The 19,675-nt window shown below is 39.2% G+C and overlaps 2 protein-coding genes across 4 annotated transcripts in view; both read right to left on the reverse strand.

Moving 5' to 3' along the window:
- The window catches only part of LOC113653668 (chromodomain helicase DNA binding protein 1-like), a 29,408-nt gene extending 19,511 nt beyond the window's left edge, over positions 1-9,897 (reverse strand). Inside the window, exons 1-2 of one of the 3 annotated variants that reach the window (XM_027163390.2) lie at positions 9,738-9,897; positions 8,261-8,373 (exon numbers count right to left, since the gene is read on the reverse strand). In XM_027163390.2, the coding sequence (XP_027019191.1) occupies positions 8,261-8,373; positions 9,738-9,831 (207 nt within the window). In that variant the 5' untranslated portion in view covers positions 9,832-9,897. Of the gene's footprint in view, positions 1-1,614; positions 1,711-8,260; positions 8,374-9,737 lie in introns of those variants that run through there. The other 2 variants (XM_027163392.2, XM_027163391.2) reach the window with 2 other exon arrangements.
- A 223-nt stretch (positions 9,898-10,120) lies between these two features.
- On the reverse strand, positions 10,121-14,005 carry sft2d2a (SFT2 domain containing 2a). The gene is made up of 8 exons (XM_027163340.2): positions 13,742-14,005; positions 13,224-13,313; positions 12,243-12,328; positions 12,084-12,165; positions 11,336-11,371; positions 11,129-11,187; positions 11,007-11,036; positions 10,121-10,565 (listed from the first exon to the last, which is right to left on the reverse strand). Exons 1-8 carry the CDS (start codon positions 13,808-13,810, stop codon positions 10,499-10,501), a joined length of 519 nt encoding a protein of 172 aa, XP_027019141.1. The 5' UTR covers positions 13,811-14,005; the 3' UTR covers positions 10,121-10,498.
- Positions 14,006-19,675: the final 5,670 nt, after the last annotated feature.

A 19,675-nucleotide genomic window follows, 5' to 3' on the forward strand; every position in this document is an offset into this window, starting at 1 on the left:
GTTAGTTTTTCCTATGTCTGATTTAAGTTAATATTGTAATTAATGTTCGCTGGCATGTCTATGGAAACCCATAGACATGCCAGCGAACATTAAATACAATATAGCAGGCCTAGTCAGTCCAAGCTCTCTGATCAACAATGTGTGAGAAAGTGAAAGTCAAAAGTTCAGCTGAAACAGGCCTCATGAAGGGAGTAGGGCGAGACAGCTGAATCAGGCGACCAGCTGGACGGACCTGCTGATTCTGAGATTGAGGGTCTAAGGGAAAAGGGGAACCTGACCTTTAGTAGAAATAGAGAAACTGAGATCATAACAATGTTCAGTTCATAGGTTTAGTAAGCTTAAGGAGTCAACATACAGTAGAACTCCACATTATATACAAAGCAACATTATAACAGCAAGGGCTTAGCAAAAACAGCAATACAACATAACCAATATAATCAAGAACTTTTATCATAATTCAAACTCATAAAGATAACATATAACCAATCAATTATATAATCAGTAGAAATCATATACAGTATAGAATAGCAAGAAATGAAATGAGGAATCTTACTCATTGTAGTTGTAAAAGAGGATTAATTCAAAAGATGTCTGTGTTATGGATGATTGAGTGGCAAATAACTCAAGAATAAGAAGAGACAAGAAGATCTCTGGAGCACATTTTTAACAACATTTTTAGCAGTGAAGCATATTTTTTAATAACAATGCAGAAGTAAGTCGGGAAAAACAACAGGCCCGACTTTTCTGATCAATTAAAAGGGCAGACCTACTTGTTTTTCTGGGAAATAAGGGGAGGTCTTATTGTGTATTCTGCAAAGTAAGGGGAATTTAGAGAGGAGGGATTACCTGAATGTATAGAAGGCACCTAGAGGTGCCAGGGTATATATTGAGATTTCCTTTGGAGGGAGTTTTTGCTTGCTTGCTTTTTTTGTGTTCAAACGTTTTGGGTTGCAGGGGGAAGCTTGCTTGGGTTTTTTCATTTGATTGCTTTTGACTTAGAAATTTTTCCTTGAGCTCAATAGAATTGTTGGCTGATTGGCTGCAATAAAGAAGTTTACTCATTCTCATCCAGGTTTGGAGAGTCTTCTCATTGTTTAATTTGTATCAATTATACTGTTAACAGTAAAGTTTAGTTTAAATAAATTGTTTAATAGTTAATTTAAATAGTTAGTTTAATAGTAAATAGTTAAAATTCAATATTCAGTTAAAAGTGCAGTTCACCCTGCGATGTGTCCACTCGGAGGCAGGCTCTGAGTTCTGACACATCCCATTCTTAATCAGTAGGGTTTAATATGGAGTTGGCCCATCCTTTGCCTCTATAACAGCTTCAACTCTTCTGGGGAGTCTTTCAACAAGGTTTAGGAGTATGGGAATTTTTGACCATCCTTCTAAAAACGCATTTGTGAGCTCAGGCACTGATGTTAGACGAGGAGGTCTGGCTCACTATATCCACTCTAATTCATCCCAAAGGTGTTCTATCGGGTTGAGGTCAGGAGCTTCTGCAGGACGGTTAAGTTCCTCCACATCATTCTCGCTCTATTATCCAGTGGCAAAGTGCTTTACACATTCGACACTTTGCATTGCACAACACATTCCACAAAGCTCTTTACTCACTGTTCTTGAGATATTCTGAAGGCCACACTAAGTTTACATGTCTTGCGCTATTGACTCTGCAGAAAGTTGATGACTTCTGCACACTGTGTGCCTCAGTATGCTCTGACCCTGCTCTGTGTTTTTACTTGACCTACCACTTCGTAGCTGAGTTGCTGCTGTTCCCAATTGCTTCCACTTTTGTGTGTTATAATACCACTAACAGTTGACTGTGTTATATTTAGTAGTGAGGAATTTCAAAAATGGACTTATTGCACAGGTGGCAGAATATCATGGTACCATGCTTGAATTCACTGAGCTCCTGAGTGTGACCTATTTCACAAATGTTTGTAGAAGCAGTCTGCATGCCTAGATGCTTGATTTTATACACCTGCCCATTGAAGTGATTGGAACACCTGAATTCAATGATTTGGAAGGTTGTCCCAAAACCCTGGCAATACAGTGCATGCTAGCTTTCCAAAATCAGTTAGAATTTATTTACATAAGGTTTACCTAAGTAGTCTTGTACAAATTAGAAACAGGCAGGGGTGGTGGTACAGGTTTATTGTTGTCAAAGAAATGGTGCTTTACACCTCTACTCTTCTCTCATTTAACCATCTCTTCTTTTGAATTCCATGCCATTTCAGTTACCTCTCCTATCGACCTTGTTATCATTGTTGTCTACCGCCCTCCTGGTCCCCTAGGAGACTTCCTGGAAGAAATAGACTCATTGCTTAATGCTTTCCCTTCCGATAGCTCCCCCTGACAGTGCTTGGTGACTTCAACCTCCCCTCTGACAAGCTACATTCTTCTTCCCTCCTGTCTCTTCTCGACTCTTTCTCCCTCACACTCAACAGCTACATCCCCACACACAAAGGAGGCAATGTCCTGGACCTGGTTTTCACCCGTCCTTCTCCAGCTACAGACATGACTGCTACCCCACTACACGTCTCTGATCATCACCTGGTATCCTTCACCATCACTCTACCTATCCTACCTAAAACTACCTCTCACCCCCTCGCTCTTACTCGCCGCAACCTTCACTCTGTCTCCCCTTCATCTGCAGCTTCTGGCACTCTTTCTTCCCTTCCTGATACTGAGTCTTTTTCCTCACTACCCTTGGACTCAGCCACAGATACTTTCCTCTCATCCCTTTCCTCAACTATGGACTTCCTGTGCCCTATGTTCACTAAACCCAAGAAAACTTCTTGTTCTGCTCCTTGGCTTTCAGATGTGCTGCGCAACAATCAAAGAGAGCTAAGACCATCAGAGAGAAAGTGGAAGAAATCACAACTTGATGCAGATCTTGATTTTTACAGAACACTTCTTGTCAAGTCTCCTCAGATGTGACTTCTGCCAAGACTTCCTTCTAAAAGGAAAAGCTTGAAGCTTCCTCACATGACCCTCGGAGATTCCACATCATCTTTTCTCTGCTCAACCCCCCGGTTCCACCTTCTTCATCCTCCCTGACTGCAGAAGACTTTGCTTCTTTCTACCAGGAGAATATTGAGGAAATCTGCCGGACCTTCACTTCAGCCCCGACTGCACTTACATCTCAGAGTATGCATTCCCCTACACCTTCGTTGTCACATTTCTCAACTGTGGCAGCAGAAGAGATTTTACAACTCATCCAGTCCTGCAATCCTACCACCTGCCCATTGGATCCACTCCCTACCACTATGCTCCAGACCATCTCACAAGACCTCTTGCCCTTCATTTCCACTATCATCAATAGATCCATAGCATCTGGTCAGGTACCAACTACTTTCAAGTGAGCAAAGGTTATTCCCATCCTAAAGAAACCTGCTCTGGATCCATCAGACATCAGTAACTACAGACCGGTTTCACTTCTCTCATTTCTTTCAAAAAATTCCTGAACGCATTGTCTATAATCAACTGTCTGTCTATCTCTCACAGAACAACCTCCAAGACCCCAACCAGTCGGGCTTTAAAGCAGCTCACTACAGAGACAGCCATTTTGGATGTCTCTGAGAAGCTACATACTGCTAGATCAGCCAAACTGTCATCCATCCTTATCCTCCTTGACCTTTCACCAGCGTTTGATACGGTCAACCACAAGACTCTCTTATCCACCCTCAAGAGTCTTGGGATTTGCGGATCAGCTTGGGAATGGTTTGCCTCCTACCTGGAAGGACGCTCATATCAGGTAACATGGAGGGGAGTGACATCTGCTCCACACAGACTCTCCACTGACGTCCCACAGGGCTCATTACTTGGTCCTCTTCTTTTCTCCCTGTATACTCACTCTCTTGGGGAAGTTATTTCATCACATGGGTTCTCTTACCACTGCTATGCTGATGATACACAACTTATCTTCTCTTTCCCACCCTCAGATGCCACAGCTTTTGACCGGATCTCAGCATGTCTGGCAGAAATTTCATCACGGATGACTGCTCATCAGTTAAAGCTCAATCCTAGCAAAACTGAACTGCTGTTCATCCCAGGTGATTCATCCCCAGGTCATGATCTTGCTTTATCCTTGCACAACGATCTGATCTCCCCTTCAGCCACAGCTCGCAACCTTGGGGTAACCATGGACAATCAACTGTTCTTTTCCTCTCATGTTGCTAATGTGACTCGCTCATGTCGGTTTCTTCTCTACAACTTTAGAAGGATTCGGCCATTTTTGTCCACACAGACTGCTCAGGTACTTGTTCAGTCTCTTGTCATTTCTAGACTGGATTACTGCAACGCACTGCTGGCAGGTCTACATATGAACGCAATCCGTCCTCTGCAAATGATCCAAAATGCAGCTGCCCGCTTGTTTTCAACCTGCCAAAGTTCTCCATACCACCCCGCTGCTGCGATCCCTCCACTGGCTTCTGGTAGCTGCACGCATCCGATTCAAAACACTGATGCTGGCCTACAAAGCCAAAAATGGACCAGTTCCCTCTTACCTCAAAGCCCTCATCATTCCTCGCACTGCACCCTGCAACCTCCGATCTACCAGCACTGTTCGACTGGTTCCACCATCTCTCAGGGTAAGAGGCAAGTATACTACAAGACTCTTCTCTGTTCTGGCACCTAGGTGGTGGAATGAACTTCCCCTAGAGGTTCAGACAGCTGAGTCACTGGCTATTTTCAAGCGGAAGTTGAAGACCTACTTATTCAGGAAACACTTCAACTAGCACTTCTTTCCTTATCTTTTGCATTTAAAAAAAAAAAAAAACTTTGACACTTTTTCATTGTAACTTTGAACAAATGTTTTAAACTCATGGTATCTTAAGTATATAACCTAGTGAACCAGCATTAATGTATTCAATGTTAGAGATTTAAGCACTTATGTATGTCGCTCTGGATAAGGGCATCTGCCAAATGCTGTAAATGTAATTAGCTTTTTCTATTCCTACCTAATCTGAGATCATTTACATAGCATTCCCTATCTAGCGTGACATAATTTACATTGGCTTTCCTAAACTAACATAAGGTAATTTACCTTGGCATTTGCTAGCTATTCTGAGAACATTTCCCTTTGTTTTCACTAGTTGGTCTGAGGTCATTTACATTAGCATGCTCAATAGCCTTTGACATAACTTACCTTGTCTTTCACTAGGTAGCATGAAGTAACGTAGATTTGCTTTTCCTAGCTAATAAAAGGTAATGTAGTTCTGTGTTTGCAAGGGAATTTATTTGAGCTTTTGCATTGCAGTCACAGGTAAATTACTTATCATTTACATTTACAGCATTTGGCATTTGCCCTTATCCAGAGCAACATATAAAATGCTTTTTAGTCTCCATCATTAAATACATTAACTCTGGGCCACTAGGTTAGATACCATCAGCCTAAAACACTGTTGTTGTTTTTTTTTTTTTAAATATACACATACAACAAACAGGGGAAAAAGTGCTAGTTCAAGTATTTCATGAAGAACCTTTGCTTGATGACTGTCCACACCACTAGGGGGAGTTCATTTCACCACCTCGGTGCCAGAACAGAAAAGAGTCTTGTCGTATACCTACCTCTTACCCTGAGATATGCTGGGAGCATTTGAGCAGAGCTGGTAGCTCTGAGGATGTGAGGTGCAGTGAAGGAATGATGAGCTCTTCGAGGTAAGAGGGAGCTGGTTTATGTTTGGCTTTGTAGGCAAGCATCAGTGTTTTGAATCTGATTCATGCAGCTACTAAAAGGCAGTAGAGGGATTGCAGGCGCGGGGTTGTATTTAGGCATGTTGAAACAAGTCATGCAGCCTCTTTTTGGATCATTTAATGAGGAAGAATTGAATTCATAGGTAGACCTGACCGCAGTGAGTTGCTGTAGTCCAGTCTTGAGATGACAAGAGGCTGAACAAGTAATTGACTAACCTGTATGTACAAAAATGGCCGAATCTTTCTAATGTCATAGACAAGGACCTGACATGAAGGTGTCACATTAGCAACATGTGAGGAAAAGGACAGATGTTTGTCCGTGGTAACCCCGAGGATGCGAGTTATGACTGAAGTGATCATTGTGCAGGGATATTGCAAAACCATGACCTTGACCTACGGATGAATCACCTGGGATGATCAGCAGTTCAGTTTTGCTAGGATTGCACTTCAACTGATGAGCAGTCATCCACGATGATATTTCTGCCAGACAAGCTGAAACATGAGCATAGCAGTGAAAAGAGACTAGCTTCACCAAGAGAGTGAGAATACATGGAGAAAAGGAGAGGACCAAGTACTGAGCCCTATGGAACACCAGTGAAGAGTCTGCGTCGATGTCACTCCCCTACATGTTACCTGATATAAGTGAAGACAAACCATTCAAATGCCGATCTGCATATTCCAAGACTCCTGAGGGTGTACAAGAGAGTCTTGTGGTTGTCTGTATCAAACGCTGCTGAAAGGACAAGAAGGATGAGGACAGATAACAGCTTGGCTGATCCAGCAGCATGTAGTTTCTCAGAGGGGCTTTTTACACCTGGTCACTTCATGCGTTTTATGTGATCGGATAGCTATACGATCGTCAAAAGACCAGGTCTAAATGCCCTCCGAAACGTTTACGAGACGGATATAAATCCGAACGTTCAAACCACTTCAGGAAGTGGTCTGGGACGCATTTCAGATGAAACTGGACAGGTGTACTGAATGTGGTTGTTCAAGCCACATACGTCAGCACTATACTCCTCCCAAATGGAAGTACATCACTCGCAAGTGATCTTCCATCTAGGTGTCTTGTTGGGTCTTAAAATGCACTGCTGCCACCAGCAAAAATGCAGCAAACAGTAAATGCTGTTTTTTGTAGCATAACCATCATAAGTTTTTTCGTATTCTTTTTTATTGCATTCTGAAAACCGCATACACCAAAGCGTGTTCATTTCAATTAACCCGGAAATGAGGTAAAATATATTTGCATTTTGGGCGGGAGTAGAAAGATCGGATTGATATCCGATTCGCCAAGACGCATTTATGTGGCCTAATGAAAATGGAACAGTTTTAACACATCAGATAGCAGATCAGAGAAAACACATGAAGTGGCCAGGTGTAAAAAGGCCCAAAAACAGTCGGGTCAGAATGTGTCGGGCCTTCACTTCAGTCGGGGGAGAAGTGAAGGTCTGGCATAAGATTTCTAATCTGAGATGATTTACACTAGCATTTAAATTCTAGTCTGTTCAAATTTAATTTTTTCCATAACTAATCTGAGCTAATGTATTGTAATGTACAGGATTTATATTTGCAAGGCAAGTTTATTTATATAGCACATTTCAGACACAATGCTAATTCAAAGTGCTTTACATAAAAGAAAGTAAAACAATAATAAATCAAGGAATTTAAAAACTTTAAAAATGATTAAAAAATTTATTTAAAAATTTTTTAAAAATAAAATTAAAACAATTAACAAGAAAAAAGGATTATACATAGTGCAATCAGTTTGCTCCTTTGTCATGACATAATGAAGGGGAAGTGGTAGCCCGGTGGTTAAGGTGTTGGACTAGTGATTGTAAGATCGTAACTCGAGCTGCCACCAAGCTGCCACCCCTAGGTCAGTGAGCGAGGCCCTTAACCCTCAATTGCTCAGCCACATAAATGAGATCAGGGTGTCAGCCAGATGCCAGAAATGGAAATAATTATATTTGCTAGCTTCTTTAAGGTAATTTACATTTGCATTCCCTATCCAGCCTGACATACCTTACCAAGGCATTCCCAAGCTGGCATAAAGTCATTGAACCTGGGCAACGACAATAGTATTTGTTAGCTCTAACTTTTTATCTAGTCTGGGGTAATGCAGGCTATAATTTGTTTATTAACTGCTCTTTTAATATACAACATAAGCATACACGGAGAAGCCTAAATTAGTGTAAATAAATGTTAATTATATTAAATGGCACTAAAAAAGAGCGGTATGTACAGTAGAGTAGCATAGTAATTAAATGCTAATAAAATGAAACAGCAATACTCGACATGTCACTCTTATGTAATGTCATCCCCAGAGATTAGTGCCACTAAAGTAGACAGTGTTTGCTGGGCTCAGGTGTGCTGGAAGCTGAGATGAATCCTCTGACCCCGAGCTCTGTGTTTCTCCTCTATTCGGGTCTTTGATGCTGCGTTACATAAAACAAGTCTGAGCCTTGATGCCCTCTGTGTATACAGCATCTCAATTACAAGAAATAACACAAACTTGTAGCTGCTGAAGAGAAGTTACTGTTGTAAAAACATCTGAATTACTGACCTGACAGGTTTTCCCTAAACCCATTTCATCCCCCAGGATGCAGCCTGTAAGAGACTTCATACATTGTTCCATCCACTGCACCCCAAGCAGCTGGTACGGCCTCAACACAACTCCTGATTAGTACGATACATGCAGATTTTTTTTATTAATAATAATAATAATAATAATAATAATAAGGGAAAATTAAAACACCTACTGAAGTTTTTCATTCAAAAGTAATTTGCATGAGCGTTTCCTACAGTAATTAATCTGGGGTCATTTACACTAGCATTCGTTTTGTGAACAGAGATAACGGAGATACCTAAATTGAGGTAAATTAGATTTGTATTTTCCAGCTTATTTGATGTAATTCACGTTATCATTACCTATCTAGCCTGACATAACTTACCATGGCTTTCCCAAGCTAACATGAGATAATCTAACTTGACATTTAAGAGCTAGTTTGAGGTCAATCAACTTAATTTCCACTAGTTGGCCTGAAATAGCTTGCCTTGGCTTTAGCGAGCTAGTGTGAGGTCATTTATCTGGCATTCGCTAGTTAGTCTGAGATCATTTAACATTTACCTTTATACCATGGAAATTTGCCAGCAGTTTTTAATTCCACATTCTACTTTTTATTCATTTATAGTTACATTCAGTGTTGTGGAATATCCACCGAAACATGTTCCTGTTCTCATTTACGTTACAGAACCTATTATCCATCGTTCCCCTACGCCAGCCTTTCTTTTAATTTCTCTCGCTGGAAGTCTATAACACATAATTAAACTGGTTCAAATTCTGAGTATGGGTCACCGTACTTAGCCTACTTTAACTTAAGATAAGATATACCTTTATTCGACCCACAATGGGGAAATTTCTCTGTTACAGCAGCAAAGAGAAAGAAATGCAAATACAACACCTAGCAAACTGACACTTCAGAACAAATTATTTATAAAAAAAAAAAAAATCATTTCTATAGATATCCGATTACTGGAGCACGAGCGCAGTCCCCACACCCCCTTTCCCGACCATTTTCATGAAGCCCCGCCCCCCGTGTATAAAACGGTTGACAATATTCAGGGTAAAAAAGTTCTCTCAGCAACTTATTTTATTTGACAATTTCTACATACATTTCAGGTATTTTTTTCTAAAATAAATTAAAAAAAATAATACGATAATAACATTAGTTAAATAATAATATTAATAACTCTAAGTGTATATATTCGACACCAAACACTAGCTCAATAGGGTTTAATAACTTCATAACCTGCTTCAACGTACAGCTCAATAAATCATTAATAATGTCTTTATATATGCATTTGAATATTATTATTATTATTATTATTATTATTATTATTATTATTATTATTATTATTACAGCTGGTCATTTCTTGATCAGAAAACGTGAAGTTACTAATTTACCTCAGACTATAAACAAACATTGTCTTATGGATGTTAAAGAATAAACAAAAATATATTATTTCTAAAGCTCTCACACCTGTTAGTCCCCATGTCTGCAGGTCGTCCTCTGAAAGCTCAGACTCTTCCGGATTAATTCTGTATTTACGAACCGCTTTAAGAAACCTTGACATTTTCTCCACAAACTTTCTGAGGTGATTCCGCTTCCTTTACTTCGCGCCTTAAACCGCTTGAGTTCCGCATGGAAACGAGGCGTAGCAACGACGGACCAATCAGCGTGCTGGGATTGTGCTTTAACAACAGCCCGCGTGCTATTTGTCAAAATAAAAGATCAAAAATCATCAAAACAATGTTGAAAATGTTTAGAAAAGTTGTTTTATTTACATATACATTACATTATTTTTCCTCAGTTATAAGTCGCGCCCACTCTGTTAGAGAAAATGGTACAATAAAATTTGAACATGGAATAAATATGAGAATTTATTTGTTTATTTTACAATATTGCACAGCATTTGCGATAGTTTCAGATCCCACAATGTCAAGAATGGCAATGGAAAATCAAAACAGACCCAAAAGACAAAAAACAGAAAACAATGCTTAGTTCATAGGATGAAAATCCTCTACTAGATCTCAACTAAACGGAATAAAAGAACGATCCGAGACACTGACACAATCCTATTTTCTTAGTTTTGAATTCTTTCATCTTTAAAAAGGCAAAAGTAAAACCAGTCGATCGAGTGTTCGCTATATTTGGAACAAGGTATGATGTGTATTTTAGCAGTCAATATGCTCTAAAACAGGTCCTGCTTCAAACTTGTACAGATGAATCCTCAGGAAGTGTCAATTCTCCTTACAACAACTTATACACATTTTGAACATCATGGAAAAGAACTTCAATATGGCATCTCTATTAAAGAGAGAGAGAGAGAGAGAGAGAGAGAGAGAGAGAGAGAGAGAGAGAGAGAGAGAGAGAGAGAGAGAGAGAGAGAGAGAGAGAGAATGAGATAACGGCATAGATTTGTAGAATATCACATCTGACTGAATTTTAATGTTAATTTTCAAACTTCAATTTTTTTTACATCCGTTATTTTTAACCAGGATAGTATTTACACCACTGAGATTTAGAATTGCATATAAAGTATAAAATTATAATGCAATTGATTTAAATGTAATCAACATTTTTACAATAAAACTTAAATACATAAAAAAGTAGTTCAAAGCTGGAAAAACAAATTCTATTTAGTTTAACATTATACCTGTAACTGTATATAATCAACAAATATACACACATCCCATGATTATTTTGTAATTATATATACATTATTTTATTAAACCAAAGAGAACAAACCTCGCAAAAGGGATGTAAGAGAGTCCATACCTGTAAGCAAAAGCACTCAGATTGTTGTAAAGTTGCTTATTCTATTATATTGCAATAATAAACATTATGAGCCGAAACGTTTACACACTCACCAAGTGAACGCGATGACTTGCAAAATAACAAACAGCAATGTCAAAGCAAAGATCTTCCACTGTGGAAAAGACGGTGTTAAAGAGAGTTTACACGATCTATTCTTTCTGAGAAAACTACCTTGTATGCACCAAAATTATGAGTTTCAAAAGCAAATATTAAATATTTTAGATTAATAAAGAAGTGAAATAAATAAATAAATCTCTCACCCAAAATGCTGCACACAGTGTCAGCACCAGGCACACCTATGGACACAATACAAAATATAATCAAGATGAAATAATAACAGACAGGTTTATTAAAACAATTAAAAACAGCTCATGATTCCCACCAAAGAAAAGTCACTGGTCTCTATAAAAGAATGTTCACCTACTTAAAAAAATTTAAGAAAAAGTAGGTACATTTAGGTGTGTAGCAGGAGAGTAGGAGGTAAGTCCTGGGACGTCATTGCATTTCTGATATTCTTAGATAATACATATACATATAATTTTATTTTATCTACTAGATGAAGTAGACAACCCAGGTACCTTTGGGATGATAGTTTCAATGCATTATGGTTTGGGACATACTAATCCCAATGTTTGGTATTGTTTAAGACCAATAATAGGCAGATGTGGACACAGCACAAGTCTTGTTTATGCCAAACAATTCATAAATTATTGAGATCTTTCATAATCCAGGTGACTACAGTCCTGAGCCAATGGCAGGTTCAGAAGGGTAAAAGTGTGCTCTCAAATGAAGCCCTAAAGTAGATAAAACACAGTAAAATATAATACTATAATGGGGGAATATTATGGTGTCCCAACATGTGAGAACCTTAATTTAATGCCCTAATAGGAGCCTTTCCAGTGGAGAAAAATTAAACACTTGCTCATCTAAGCAAGGTTTTAAAAGAGATGAGAAGATCTTCTTGAAGTTCAGGCTCTAACACAGGTGGAGGGGATAAAACCAACTCACGAGCATGACCACCGTCGCAAACACTCTGGTTTTATCAAACATCATCTTCAGCTGCTTCATTGGTCCCATCAGAAACAAAGAGCTGTAGAACAGACCAATAGAACTGGGTTACTTTAACTCCATGGTGACCAGAGGATCTGTAAATAAGCGAACACTCACCTGGTCAAGGAGCAGATATTCCCGAACGTGTAAAAGACGATAAAGAGGATCAGACCTATCTTGGGGATAAACAGACAGCACGCTCCCTAAAGCACATAGGAACTGTAGTTACTTCACACTACTAGGTGTTTCATCAATAATTAAAACAAACAGGTACATAACCACAGCGTTTCTGAATTCTGATTGGTCAGAAGGTTATCTTAAACAGCAGATTTAACGTTCTATAGCAACAGCTCAATCAAAGAGACTTGAATTGTGGCCCGTTCACATCAGCTGTGTGTGTGTGTGTGTGTGTGTGTGTGTGTGTGTGTGTGTGTGTGTGTGTGTGTGTGTGTGTGAGATTTCTATGAGGAGATGTGTATTTACTATTTCAAGGAAGGAGTCTCCATTGTCAGTGCTTTATAACGCTTACAGTTAAACATCTTCAGAAGGAGTTTGCGTTTCTTTGTTGTTTTTCAGTAACATTACATTCTGCGTCTCTTTGTCTTAACATGGTGACTGTTTATATGATAAACATCAGACATTAAAACATCAGAAAATGTTAAAACATCACTGAACCTGTGATATAATATTCAGATATAAAATGCAGTAAATTTACATGAACTGAACTGCAATTATAATGATCAGCCAGCATTGCCTCACATTTTTGTAAGGTTACAGCAACCAGATTTTAGAAGTGTGAGCATAAAACTTTATGTAGATTGTTACCGAAAAAAACAAAAGACAGAGTCAGTCCCTTTTTTAAGCAGACAACAGTAAGATTCGGCTCAATTGATCCATTCAAAAGAACCGATTCGTGACTGAATCGAATCATGCATATCTGTCTACATTGAGTGCATTCCTCATTTTTCTGTGACATTCCTCAGAGCAGGTCGGACCTGCAACACCGCCCTGCCTCATTCCCAAGGAAATGTCAGAGTGTAAATCATGGCTCACAGACTTTATTTAAGCATATAGATATAATATATATGCAGATCCAACCAGAACTGAGCACAAGACCCCGATGCCCAGGCACACTGCAAATCCTCTGACCCGCGTGCGCCAGGATAACGTGGACGCTTCATTCGCTGTCTATAGGGGGGGGAGAGAGAGAGAGAGAGAGAGAGAGAGAGAGAGAGAGAGAGAGAGAGAGAGAGAGAGGGAGAGATCCAGTTGTAATCATACGGTTCCCAACATACAGGATGTCAAAAAATAAATCCATGCTATAAACCAAATAAATAATTCATAAGGACTCAATAATGAGATTTGCAGTTACAACCATTATGCCTCATTACTTTAATACAAAATTCACTATAGCAGATGGTGAATATATAAACAGAATCAGAACACAATCTTTAATCATTACAGAGTTTCTAGACTTTCTATAACCCTAAAACCCCCGTGCGTAAAGGCTACAACGTGCGTTACTTTGGGGTGTAACCCCTCTATAGACTTAATAAACACTTACATTCAGGTTCTGCGCTATAATGGTGCTGGAATGACTGATATAAATCATTTACCTCAATTATGTTCGGTGTGCTGTTAGTGTTTCCATCTCGACCACTCAACACCGCCCTTAATTTATCCATAAACCTTCACGTTAAACCCCCAAAACGAGCTGGATTAATTTCTATTTCTCGGTGAAAGTAAGTCGTGTTCAAAGTATAGACAGATGATGGTGACAGAAAAAAGACGTCAAACATGTCACACACACACACACTCACACCACGCACACACGTGGCGCCACACAGTGGTAATTAGCTGTTAATTCTCAAGCAGGTGCGCGCTTTACCTGCATCAGGTTCCCAAGTATGCGTAGTCCTATAGATCCCTGCTGTCAGTCAATACTAAAGTACTATCTTAATAATAACAACAACAACAACAACAACAACAACAACAATAATAATATTAATAATAATAATAATAATAATAATAATAATAATAATTAGAACCAGTAAATGGTTTAATATGAACTCATTAGAAATTTAACCACCAGAGTGTGATTCTAAATGTAACCACCAGATAGCAGCATTAGATTTCACAAACGTCGAGGTCTCAACTTTTCACTTCTAGCCTTTCTTTCTTTCTTTTTTTCTTTCTTTCTTTCTTTCTTTATTTCTTCCGAAGAACAGTTCAGATGGCAGATTGAAACACACACACACACACACACACACACACACACACACACACACACACACACACACACACACACACACACACACACACAAATACAAGCACACACACAAAATAACACAAATACATACAAACAATATAATATTCCTTTAAATTGGCTTAATATTTTTATATCTGGTTTACTGTTATCTTCTAAAAAGAAAAAAAAACAGAGCAATTTAACTAAATTAAAAATATTGTTAATTGTCTTGAATGCACTCATTGGCATTACACATCTGGACTGGAACTGAAGTCTATACGTTGTTAGTATTTTGTACTCATCATAAACAAAGACACAAAAATGAAATCTCATGTATACAAACAACCACATGAAATTTTTCAGTGTGTTTCACAATTAGTAGGTCACATTTACATTTACATTTACAGCATTTGGCAGACGCCCTTATCCAGAGCGACGTACATAAGTGCTTAAATCTCTAACATTGGATACACTAGGTTACATATTTAAGATACCATGAGTTTAAAACATTGTTCAAAGTTACAATGAAAACGTTTCAAAGGTTATCTATCTATCTATCTATCTATCTATCTATCTATCTATCTATCTATCTATCTATCTATCTATCTATCTATCTATCTATCTATCTATCTATTTATTTATTTATTTTATAAATGCAAAAGAAAGGGAAAAAAGTGCTAATTGAAGTGTTTCAATTCAATTCAATTCAATTCAATTCAAGTTTATTTGTATAGCGCTTTTTACAATAGACATTGTCTCAAAGCAGCTTTACAGAACATAAACACAGAGCAGAAGGTAAACATAATTAATGATAAAGGAATTAACGAATAATAAAAGAAATAAGAATTAACAGAATAAAAATTCTAGATTATTATTAGTTGTATATAGTTCACAGTGTGTATGTATTTATTCCCCTATGAGCAAGTCTGAGATGACTCAGGCAGCAGTGGCAAGGAAAAACTCCCTTAAATTGGTAAAGGAAGAAACCTTGAGAGGAACCGGACTCAAGGGGGAACCCATCCTCATATGGGTGACACTGGGGGTGTGATTGTAATATACAGTCAGTTAAATGTTGTATTGGTGTGAGGTTCAAGGACTTCTGATCTCCTGAGTACCACAGAGTCTAACTGGAGATGTCTCAGGATTCTTAGAGTCGGCCTCGGCTCAGTGGACGTCCAAAGGCTTCGTCCCACAGAGGACGTTGGGAGCTGGTACAGTGTCTGGATGCCTCGGGATGGGTACAAAGAGAGAAGCAGTGGAAAGGGATTAACATATCTGCTGTTCATAAAAATGTGCTGGTCTGATGTACTGGTGCATGATATTATGGGATGTGTTATGTGTACGCCTGACTAAAGAGATGAGTTTTTAATCTACATTTAAACTGGGAAAGTGTGTCTGCGCCCCGAACACTATCAGGAAGACTATTCCAAAGTTTGGGAGCTAAATAAGAAAACGCTCTACCACCTTTAGTAGACTTAGATATTCTGGGAACTACCAGAAGCCCTGAGTTTTGTGATCTCAGAGAGCGTGAAGGATTGTAACGTGTTAGAAGACTAGTTAGATACATGGGAGCTAAACCATTAAGAGCCTTGTACATAAGTAGCAGCAGTTTGTAGTCAATTCTATACTTAACAGGTAGCCAGCGTAGAGATGATAAAATTGGGGTTATATGGTCATACTTTCTTGTCCTAGTGAGAACTCTGGCAGCTGCATTTTGGACTAACTGTAACCTATTTATTAAAGATGCAGGACAACCACCTAGTAATGCATTACAATAGTCCAGTCTAGAGGTCATGAAGGCATGAACTAGCTTCTCAGCATCAGATACAGACAGGATATTTCTCAGCTTGGCAATGTTTCTAAGGTGGAAGAAGGCTGTTTTGGTAGAATGGGCGATATGATTTTTAAAAGACAAGTTACTGTCTAATATAACACCGAGGTCTTTCACTGTCGAGCTACTAGTAACAGTACATCCCTCTAAATGGGAGTTAAGTTGTGAGAGTTTCTGTGCACTGGTTTTTGGACCTATGAGTAGTATTTCTGTCTTATCGGAGTTTAACAATAGAAAGTTGCAGCTCATCCAGTCTTTTATCTCTCTAAGGCACTGAGTTAATTTGGACACTGTGGCTATTTCATCTGGTTTTGATGAGATATATAACTGTGTGTCATCAGCATAACAATGGAAACTAATCCCATGTCTTCTAATAATGTTCCCTAATGGAAGCATGTATATAGAGAAAAGCAGAGGTCATAGAACTGATCCTTGAGGGACCCCATAATTAACTGGTAGTAAACTGGAGGATTCACCATTTAATTCTACAAAATGGTATCGGTCAGACAGGTAGAATCTAAACCAGCTTAAAGCCTGACCATGAATACCTGTGTAATATTGTAAGCGATCTAGAAGAATGTTGTGGTCTATAGTGTCGAATGCAGCACTAAGGTCAAGTAGAACTAATAGTGACATACAGTCTTGGTCCGAAGCTAAGAACAAGCCGTTTGTAACTTTAACAAGTGCAGTTTCTGTGCTATGATGGGGCCTGAAATCTGATTGAAACTCTTCAAGGATGTTGCTCTCCTGTAAGAAGGAGCTCCGTTGAACAGACACGACCTTTTCAAGTATTTTAGACATAAACGGGAGGTGTGAGATAGGTCTGTAATTTGATAGTTCATTAGGGTCTAAGTTAGGTTTTTTGATGAGTGGCCTAATAACTGCCAACTTAAAAGACTTCGGGACGTAACCTAAAGATAACGAGGAGTTAATGATATTAAGAAGAGGCTCACCAGCTTTATGTAACACTTCTTTCAGTAGTTTAGTTGGGATGGGGTCTAGTGAACATGTTGTTGATTTAGCTGTAGTAATAAGTTTATCTAACTCTTCCTGTCCTGTACTTGGAAAGCTGTGTAAAGCCTTAGGTGAGATTGTGTCATTGGTTGCTCTCATATGTTGAGCGTCACCTATTTTATTCCTTATACTTTCGATTTTATCAGTGAAGAATCTCATAAAGTCCTCACTACTGAAATGTGATGGAAAGTGTTTCCTGATTAATTCAACCTCTGTTTGAAAATAGCCTGTGACTCAGCTGTCCGAACCTCTAGGGGAAGTTCATTCCATCACCTTGGTGCCAGAACAGAGAAGAGTCTTGTAGTATACTTGCTTCTTACCCTGAGAGATGGTGGAACAGGTCGAGCAGTGCTGGTAGATCGGAGGGTGCGGGGTGCAGTGTGAGGAGTGAAGAGGGCTTTGAGGTAAGAGGGAGCTGGTCCATTTTTGGCTTTGTAGGCCAGCATCAGTGTTTTGAATTTGATGCATGCAGCTACTGAAAGCCAGTGGATCTATCGCAGCAACGTGGTGGTACAGTATGCAAGAACTTAGGCAGGTTGAAAACAAGCCAGGCAGCTGCATTTTGGATCATTTGCAGAGGACGAATTGCATTCATAAGTAGACCTGCCAGCAGTGCATTGCAGTAATCCAGTCTTGAAATGACAAGAGACTGAACAAGTACCTGAGCAGCCTGTGTGGACAAAAATGGCCGAACACTTCTAATGTTGTAGAGAAGAAAGCGACATGAGCGAGTTACATTAGCAAAATGAGAGGAAAAGGGCCGTTGATTGTCCATGGTTACCCCAAGGTTGCGAGCTGTGGCTAAAGGGGAGATCAGATCGTTGTGCAGGGATATAACAAGGTCATGACCTGGGGATGAATCACCTGGGATGAACAGCAGTTCAGTTTTGCTAGGATTGAGCTTTAACTGATGAGCAGTCATCCATGATGATATTTCTGCCAGACATGCTGAGATAAAAGTGGGGTGGGAAAGAGAAGATAAGTTGTGTATCATCAGCATAGCAGTGGTAAGAGAACCCATGTGAGGAAATAACTTCACCAAAATAGTGAGTATACAGGAAGAAAAGAGGAGGACCAAGTACTGAGCCCTGTGGGACACCAGTGGAGAGTCTGAATTTCTTTAGTGAATTAAATGAACTACTAACAATTGCTTGTGCTTGTGGTAGACAGGGAGGAGCAGACGAAGGTGGGGCAGACACGTGACGAGGAACGTAAACAGATGCACGTGGCCAAAGTCCGGGATGAGTCCTGACAGTACCAGCTCCAGTTGTGTTCCGTGTCATTAATATCTTGGACCTTTATTGAAATGAGTCCTGAGACATCTAGAGATGTTCCAGCTCCAGTTGGACTCTGCTTCATGAAGTATTCAGACAGTCTAAGTGGAGATGCCAACTCCATCAATCTCTTCATCAATACAATTGTCAGACTATATATTTATAATCACACCCTCCAGTGTCATCCATATGAGGATGAGGTTCCCCTTTGACCCCTTTGATAAAAACCCTGGAAGAAACAGTACAACATCTTAAAGCAACAACTTGCAGCCTTGACACCCTCCCCACATCCTTTCTCAAAAAGGTACTTAACTGCTTAGAAACTGACCTCTTAAAAATAGTAAATACCTCTCTGCTCACAGGCACTTTTCCAGAGTCCCTAAAAACGGCAGTTGTTAAGCCTCTCCTAAAAAGAGTAACCTAGACAAAACAATATTTAGCAACTACAGACCAAACTAAAATCTTCCTTTTATAGGCAAGATCATTGAAAAGGTTGTTTTGTCAGCTGAACAAATTCTTAAACTCAAATGGCTATCTGGACAATTTTCAATCTGGTTTCCGGCAGCATCACAGCACAGAGACAGTGCTCATAAAGATAATAAATGATATTCGCTTAAACTCTGATTTAGGTAAAATATCAGTGCTGGTGCTACTAGATCTTAGTGCTGCCTTTGACACGGTAGATCACACCATACTCTTACATAGACTGGAAAACTGGGTAGGGCTTTCTGGGATGGTCCTCAAATGGTTTAAATCATACCTAAAAGGGAGAGGTTACTATGTGAACATAGGTACCCATAAATCTGAGTGGACATCCATGACATGTGGAGTCCCACAGGGCTCAATTCTTGCACCGCTTCTCTTTAATTTGTATATGCTCCCAATTGGTCAAATAATGAAAAAGAACCAAATTGCTTACCACTGCTATGCAGATGACACCCAGATATACTTAGCCCTGTCCCCTAATGACTACAGCCCCATTGACTCTCTATGTAAGTGCATTGATGAAATTAACAGTTGGATGCGTCAAAACTTCCTCCAGTTAAACAAAGACAAAACTGAAGTCATTGTATTCGGAAATAAAGATGAATCTCTCAACGTTAACACACACCTTGACTCTAGGGGTCTAAAGACACAAAATAAAGTCAGAAATCTTGGTGTAATTTTAGAGTCTGACCTTAAT

This window comes from Tachysurus fulvidraco, chromosome 5 (genome assembly GCF_022655615.1).
Source record: "Tachysurus fulvidraco isolate hzauxx_2018 chromosome 5, HZAU_PFXX_2.0, whole genome shotgun sequence".
NCBI lineage: Eukaryota > Metazoa > Chordata > Actinopteri > Siluriformes > Bagridae > Tachysurus > Tachysurus fulvidraco.